The 7,733-nt window shown below is 49.8% G+C and overlaps 1 protein-coding gene across 1 annotated transcript; it reads left to right on the top strand.

The window, feature by feature from the left end:
• The first annotated feature begins 4,965 nt into the window (after positions 1 to 4,965).
• On the top strand, positions 4,966 to 7,427 carry LOC124673297 (chloride channel protein CLC-b-like). Its single transcript, XM_047209409.1, has 5 exons — positions 4,966 to 5,180; positions 5,264 to 5,642; positions 5,732 to 7,052; positions 7,129 to 7,232; positions 7,329 to 7,427. Exons 1-5 carry the CDS (start codon positions 4,966 to 4,968, stop codon positions 7,425 to 7,427), a joined length of 2,118 nt encoding a protein of 705 aa, XP_047065365.1.
• Positions 7,428 to 7,733: the final 306 nt, after the last annotated feature.

Genomic DNA, 7,733 nt, shown 5'->3' with positions numbered 1-7,733 from the left:
GCCACGACGGCGGTGGCGGCGCCCCTTCCGTCGAACGACGAGGGGGCGGAGAGGGTTTCCACGGTGGCGTTCCATGGGAGGTGATGAAGCGCCGGTGGAGGAAGCCGGGCGGCACGGCTACTTGGACGGGGCCTGATGCTCTCCGTCGGCAGCCATGGAGGATTCGGTGGAGCGGTGGCGGCCTCCGCCCCGGTGACGGTTCAGCGGTGGTACGCATGATCCGTGCCGCCGTCTTCTTCCCTGGTGATCCGGCAGGAGGGACTGGCGGCGTGGGGGCTGCTGGTCTTGCTTTGTTTTTGGTGGCGGTCCTCGGATTTCTCGCAAGCGAAGATGAAGATCTACCGGAGGTCAGTTTGCTTTGATCTGGCTGGAGAGATGAGTTCCGTAAAGCTCCGCTGGCGAATGGAACAGTGCATATTTTGTCCGCAGTTTGCTGGATCGGGTGGTATTCGGTCGCGCGCACCCATGTTTTTATTCCGACCGTTTGGTTCCGGAGGGAGCGCCGCGAAGCTATATTCTGTGTTGACATCTGGTGACTTTTTGGTCCATGGTGAAGTCAGAAGAAGGAATATCATGAAGGCCGGATTGGTGGACTGACTAAAGGAGGTTCGAGTCAACATGATGCCGAGAGATCTACTTGGCGTTCTGGGCTTGCAGCAGTGGTATGCATGTGGGGGCGGCAGCACAGGGGAAGTTCAGAGTCTTACCTCTCAGGGTGAAAACCCAAGGTCTGGCCTTAACTGGTTGTGCATGTCAATGTTCTTGTTAGAGGCATTATTTTGAGAGTGAGGACTATCTTCAGGGAGAAATCCTAAGACCATTGGTGGAGCGACGACGGCGCTGGTGCACTGTTTCCTTCTTGGAGGCGTCGCTTTTGGAGAGTCTGTACTTCAGGTGTTGTCACGGTGGTGGTTGTATTGCTGTTGCTAGGTCTAGAAGGCTGTAGCGGGACTTTTATTTCTTAGTTTTCTTTTCTCTTTTTTGGCTGTGTGCATCCGTACTGCCATTAGGGTGGGACGTTGTTGCAGAGGCTGGGTGTAATTGGTATCTTTTGATATTAATATATTCCCTTTATCGAAAAAAATTCGTACCAGTGACCATCTGGAGGTATCCAACCCAGAGCAGATGACACCGGATGGTTTAGATTCCACGTTTGCTACTGGAAGTTCTCGAGCTCCGCAGCAGGTGGATTCTCATCCAAGTCAAGCTCCTGAAAAGGGAGAGAGCAACATTGACCGCGAACATTCATCGGAACCATCCAGAACGCATGAATTAATGTCCGGCATTCTAAAAATCGTACCACCAGAGACTGATGTAAGGAATGCTACTAAAACCTTAACACAGGTGAACCAACCAGATTGATGCTGATTAATGTTCTTCCTTTTGCAGATTGATGCAGACTACTTGCTCGCTTCTGATGTCGATGCTACTATAACTGATACATGGTGCGGTTAGTTGACAAGGCTATCAACACTTGGTCCGCCTCTTCCATAGAGAAGTAGAAATGACTTCGCAATGCACATTGGCATTGATGGAGGAACATGAGCTTGGATCAGCAGGCCACCTTGGACGGTGAAAGCTCTGTTCCAGACTTCCGGTTGATTGGTGAAAGCAAAGAGAATACAGTGTAGGAAGTAGGTCTTGTGCATTAGGATTATTTCATTTTAGCTGGTACCTTTTCTGCTACCTCATACCTTTCTCTTTAGGCCCATAAACCCCACAGTAGGTAGGTTCGAGCCTTTATTTTTAGTGGAGTTCGTTTAGAGGGGCTGTGTCTGCATACCAAGTTAGAGCATCACATGTACCCATAACTCTCAAATCTTCAAAGCATTTTAAGAGTTGAGAATTAGCAGTTTTTGTCACTTTTGAGGGGTGAAAAACTGAGGCAAAGACTAGAACCCTCAAACCCTCAAATTTTTAAGGATTCGAAGGTTCTAGTCTTTGCCGTAACCCTCAAACTGTTATTTGACATATATCACAATTATCACTAGAAAAACACATTCAACCATGAAACAAACTAGGACATGAAAGATCATTGATGCATGGTTTAATAGTTTACATCACAAAATCATCATCTTCCCCTTCTTGTCGGCACCGTCACCAAAAAGTTGCACCTTGGCGCCATCTCCTAGACCGCCTCACCGCCATCAAGCACCTCCATAGGCGTCGGTGGTGGAGTCCTCCACACCACCACTCATCGGAGTGTCACCCCGAAGAGTAGAGGATGCAACACGGAATATCCTCTTCTCTCTGTGATGTCTTCCTTGTACTCCTTCCACCATGCCAATTGCTCTTCAACCATGTTCTTCTTCGACATCATCATGTGCTCCTGCGTGGATGGACAGCGGCGAGACGATGAAGTTGCTTCCCCTGCCGGCTGCCGCCCGGAGGCCGACCTCCCTGGCGAGACGCAGCTGGCTCGACGCCTTGCCGTCGCCGCCTACCACTGACACTGAGTCACCACCCTAGGCGCCTCCTCGGCAAAGCGTCTCGCCGTGGCAAGCATGGCCTTTGGTGCTTGGGCGTGGCTGTAAGTGTAAGAGTCGTGGTGGTGGTGGTCGAGGTAGCTCTCGCCGCTGCAAGGGCAACGTTGGGCGCATTCAAGCGGGCGGCGCGAGGTCATTGACCTGAACTCGACCTGCGACCGCCATGCTGCAAACAGCGTCAAGCAGAGGACGGTCTTCCAAAAGGGCGACATCGATCCAGATCGCTCCTGTTGATGCTCTGCTCGCCGATCTATCAAACTAGCTAGTTGACCTTTGAGCAGAGTACATGTAGAAGAAGAACTTTGTTTTGGTGAATGACATGCTGGTGATCTCAACTCTTAAGTCAACGGATGTTGAGTCGATCGAGTAAATCAATTGAACCGGCCAATAAAACCACTCACTTAAGCTAAGCTCGTTCAGTCAGAACTCACAACTGTTGCTTGCTGGCTAGCATCCATGCATGAGTTGTCAGAATCTTTTCCCACTAGGTAGGAAGGCGCGGCTTGCCCGCGCGTTTGCCCGCCTACGACAGGCAAGCAAATATGATTAACTATTGAAAACATAAAATTAGAAATACCATCAGATTGGCAAGTAAAATTTACGCTTTATCTCCATATTCCTGTAATATGCATATAGAATATGCTATTATAGTCATTACTTTAAAGTCCACATCATATTATTAGAGCAGTATGATACATTTCTTTTTGAAACAGTGGCGAGATATATTAGCAGGTATTGCTTACTTTAAATTCACGTATCGCCAGATCCAACACGCAGGGAGGAGCTTAATGATTCAACACACCGTAGTACAACACATTACGACCATACGCAACAAGTTCGTGAGCCACTGTATTAGCACTCCAATTGATCTTACAAATAGTCAGGTCTTCAACATTACCATGAATTGCCTCATCCAGGGCGAAGACTATCACAGGAGCTAGACTGAAGAGCTTTGGTGACAGCAAGACAATCATTTTCAAAGATAACTGGAATCTTTAGAGAAGTAGGCATTCGGAAACCTTCAGTAGCAGCAATGGCTTTTGCTTCTTCGGGGCTTCAGCATATTTGAATAGGGCCCCAAGAAGAGCAGTATATCATTCCATTGCAGTCACGGATAACAGCCCCCCAGCTGGCCACCATGGAATCTGCAATGAAGGGGGCATCAGTATTAAGTTTCAACTTAACCAGAATAGGTTTCTCCCATATCATGTGGTCTGAACATTTTAACATGAATTAATATATTGTATTTGCAAAAGCTGTAAAAAAAAGATATACATACACAGCTAGAACAACATCATTCATGTGGTGGTTGGAGGTTGACACATCCTGATAACCTGTAAAGGGAAACGAAAATTCAGTTAGTTTGCAGATATTTTGCCTATAGTTTGAAACAACATCAGACACATTGTATTCGTGCCTAGACACTACAGATTCAAAGTTACGTCCTAATTTTTGTTTATATAAGTAGCGCAAAGTATACCTTCTTCCAGATTGAAACCGTGCGATGAAAATCCCTCATCCATGTTGCACATGAACTCATCATCAAACAAGCGCTTTCCACAATGCTCCAACCCAGATCCATAATAGCTGGTGAGCTAATCATATTCACTGAAGTCAGTCTCAAGTGTTCAAACATGGGAACATGTCAGATGCCTAAAAATACACATGATGCCAAAGGAGTTTCTTTTTTTATTTCATTAGCAGTTTGGTGGAAAAGAAAATTAGTCACACCACTTCTTTTAAAGTTAAGTTATATCTGTGTGTACTATTTTAACCAATATATTCCCATTTGAATGCATGGTACTGAAATTAGATGGCACCCCATTTTACAAACCAGAAATTTAGGCAAGACTTGAGCTCAGCTTCTTATCAGGATAAAACTTTTAAACGAAATCAGCACAAATACAAGACCTGTATTCCCTAGCTCACATATTCAACATACCGTGAGGCATTAAAAATATTGTTGAGATGACTTATGATGCTTAATGAACCAGAATCATGCTGCATTAGCAGCAAGAGAACCAAATAAAAGTGAAATTGACATTGTCAGATTACATAGCAGAACTACCATGTTTCAGTGCGAGATACGGATTATCATTCTATCCTCGCATGAAACCGAGAATGAAATGTTGACAGGCATAGTGCGAAAGAGTGGAGAGCAAAAGTGATCAGAGAGAAAGATTATACCTGAACTCCTAAAGGGATACAAGGAGGCAGAAGCATTCCTATCTCAACAGCTGAGCCTCAAATGCTTCTTGATCATTGTTTTCTTTTCTAGAGAAAATAGAGCCGCAACACAGCTATTAAATGTTGGAATTTTGGCCCAGAAGAGCCAAAGTGTTCTGCCCTGCCAATGCCAGCCGTCAATTTATAGTACACGCATAGACATGCCAATCCCAGCCTTGACATCCCTTGTTGTTTCCAAACTTGAAGAAACAGAGGCATCAAAAACTGTCTCTGTGTCAAGGAAGAAATGGGCATGGAGGACGAGCAGAGCGCCGGAGCTACGGCTACCATGTCTGGTGTAGGCAAACACGATAATGGTGTCCACGACAACCCGGAGGATCTAGGGAGCACCAGCAATGGCATCAGCTCCCTGGAGCAACCCCTGCTGAGGAGAAACACTACCCTGACAGCAAACCACCTCGCCATCGTCGGCGCCAAGGTCTCGCACATCGAGAGCCTCGACTACGAGTGAGTGAGCGAGCATTCCATTTCTCCTGTGTTGCAGCCACCTTTGATTCATTGCGTATTTCCATTGCCGTATGATGATGCAGGATCATCGAGAACGATCTGTTCAAGCACGACTGGAGGAGCCGGTCCAACGTGGAGGTGCTGCAGTACATCTTCCTCAAGTGGGCCTTGGCGTTCCTCGTCGGCCTCCTCACCGGCGTCATCGCCTCGCTCATCAACCTCGCCATCGAGAACATCTCCGGCATCAAGATGATCCACATGGTGCAGCTCGTCCGAGATAAAAGATACTGGACCGGCTTCTTCTACTTCTCCGGCTTCAACTTGGCACTCACCTTCGTGGCCGCCGTGCTTTGTGTGGTCTTTGCGCCCACCGCCGCTGGCCCGGGCATCCCCGAGATCAAGGCCTACCTCAACGGCGTCGACACGCCCAACATGTTTGGTGCGCCACAGCTTATTGTCAAGGTCCGTCCACCTCTCGAAATGCAACTGGATCGTAGCAGCTCAAGTGAATGAAAATGAACAACTGAACTAATAGGTTGATCCATGCTCAGATCATCGGCAGCATTTGTGCGGTATCGTCGGGGCTCGATCTCGGCAAGGAAGGCCCGCTTGTGCACATCGGCGCATGCCTCGCCAACCTGCTCAGCCAGGGTGGCGTCGGCCGGTTCCGCCTCCGCTGGAAGTGGCTGCGTTACTTCAACAACGACCGTGATAGGCGCGACCTCATCACCTGCGGCGCCTCGTCTGGGGTGTGCGCGGCATTCCGCTCCCCCGTCGGCGGCGTCCTGTTCGCGCTGGAGGAGGTGGCCACCTGGTGGCGGAGCACGCTGCTATGGCGCACTTTCTTCAGCACGGCCACCGTGGTGGTGGTGCTGCGGGGCTTCATCGAGGTATGCCGCAACGGACGGTGCGCGCTGTTTGGCGAGGGCGGGCTCATCATCTTCGACGTCGGCGACGTCACCGTCAACTACCACCTCAACGACCTCCTCCTCGTCACGCTCGTTGGCGTCATCAGCGGACTCCTCGGGGCCCTCTACAACTACCTTCTCCACAAGGTGCTCCGCCTCTACAGTCTCATCAACGGGAAGGGCCGGATGGCGAAGCTGGCGCTAGCCCTGGCCGTGTGTGTGTTCACGTCGGTGGGGCTGTACGTGCTCCCGTTCGTCGTGCCGTGCACCCCTTGCGACCCGGTGTTGGGCGTTGCGTGCCCGACCAATGGGATGAGCGGCAACTTCAAGCAGTTCAACTGCCCTGCCGGCCACTACAACGACCTGGCTAGCCTCCTGCACGCCACCAACATGGACGCGACGCGCAACATCTTCTCCACCGGCACATCCGGCGAGTTCCGCCTCGACTCGCTCCTCATCTTCTTCGCCATCTACTGTGTGCTGGGGCTCTTCACCTTTGGCATTGCCGTTCCGTCGGGGCTCTTCCTCCCCATCATCCTCATGGGCTCTGCCTACGGTCGCATCGTCGCGCTAGTGCTACAGGACGTCGCCCGCATCGACCACGGCCTTTACGCCGTGCTCGGCGCCGCGGCGCTCATGTCGGGCTCCATGAGGATGACCGTCTCCCTCTGCGTCATCTTCCTCGAGCTCACCAACAACCTGCTCCTGCTCCCGATGACCATGTTCGTGCTGCTCATCGCCAAGACCGTCGGCGACGCTTTCAACCCTAGCATCTACGAGATCATTCTGGATCTCAAGGGACTGCCCTTCCTGGAGCCCAATCCGAAACCATGGATGAAGGACATCACCGTCGGTGAGCTCGCGGCCGCCAAGCCGCGCGCTATCAGCCTCCAGGTCGTCGAGAGGGTGTCCACCATCGTCCATGTGCTGCGGAACACCGGCCACAATGGGTTCCCACATCTCCGTGGCCTTGGCCTCCCTGGCCTCCCACATCTCCGTCTTCCTCTTCTCCGTGAGAAACCACCGCTTGTTGAGAACAGCGACGAGATGCGATCGGAGCACGAGCCCGTGCAACTCCGTCGTGCTCTTCCGAAGCGTCGCGCTCCGCCACATGCTCATCATGCCCAAGTACCAAGGCCCTGAGGTGAGCTCAGTTAATCTCAGCAAAGTAAAATGTTTTCATTCCATCCAAATGTACCTGCAAAATTTGATTGACACATGAGTTTTTTTCCCGCTTCAGATAACTCCAATTGTGGGGATCTTGACAAGGCAGGACCTGAGGGCGCACAACATCCTGGATGCATTTCCGAACCTGGCAAACAAAAAGATGGCACAATGAGACCGATGCTAGCACCATTTTTTGTCAATAACATGACTCATTTCTTACTTCTACCTTTTTGTGTGTATAAGTAGATTCGTGATTTGTTTGCTTGTTGCCTTCTCCAACGACTGATAATTGCAGCCAATGTAAAATCACACATGAACACGTGCACTCTACACACCAACACCAATGCTGAATACTACAGAGATTTCTTTTTCTCGTGAGATGTTTCTACTTACCTCAGGTTTTCGTTCCTTTTCCTCCTTTTTTTTTCCTTTTTTTCGATAAAGGGAATATATTAATATCAAAAAGATACCAATTACA

This window comes from Lolium rigidum, chromosome 7, assembly GCF_022539505.1.
Source record: "Lolium rigidum isolate FL_2022 chromosome 7, APGP_CSIRO_Lrig_0.1, whole genome shotgun sequence".
NCBI classification, from domain to species: Eukaryota; Viridiplantae; Streptophyta; class Magnoliopsida; order Poales; family Poaceae; genus Lolium; species Lolium rigidum.
The sequence above is the reverse complement of the archived record's forward strand: the minus strand, read 5'-3'. Positions and strand labels throughout refer to the sequence as shown.

Bases quoted from the DNA above. Each gene is read 5' to 3' on its own strand.
- LOC124673297 (XM_047209409.1), top strand. From the start codon at position 4,966: ATGGAGGACGAGCAGAGCGCCGGAGCTACGGCTACCATGTCTGGTGTA. The intron at 5,181-5,263 runs GTGAGTGAGCGA...ATGATGATGCAG, and splicing joins ATCGAGAGCCTCGACTACGA to GATCATCGAGAACGATCTGT. The intron at 7,053-7,128 runs GTGGCCTTGGCC...TGTTGAGAACAG, and splicing joins CAATGGGTTCCCACATCTCC to CGACGAGATGCGATCGGAGC.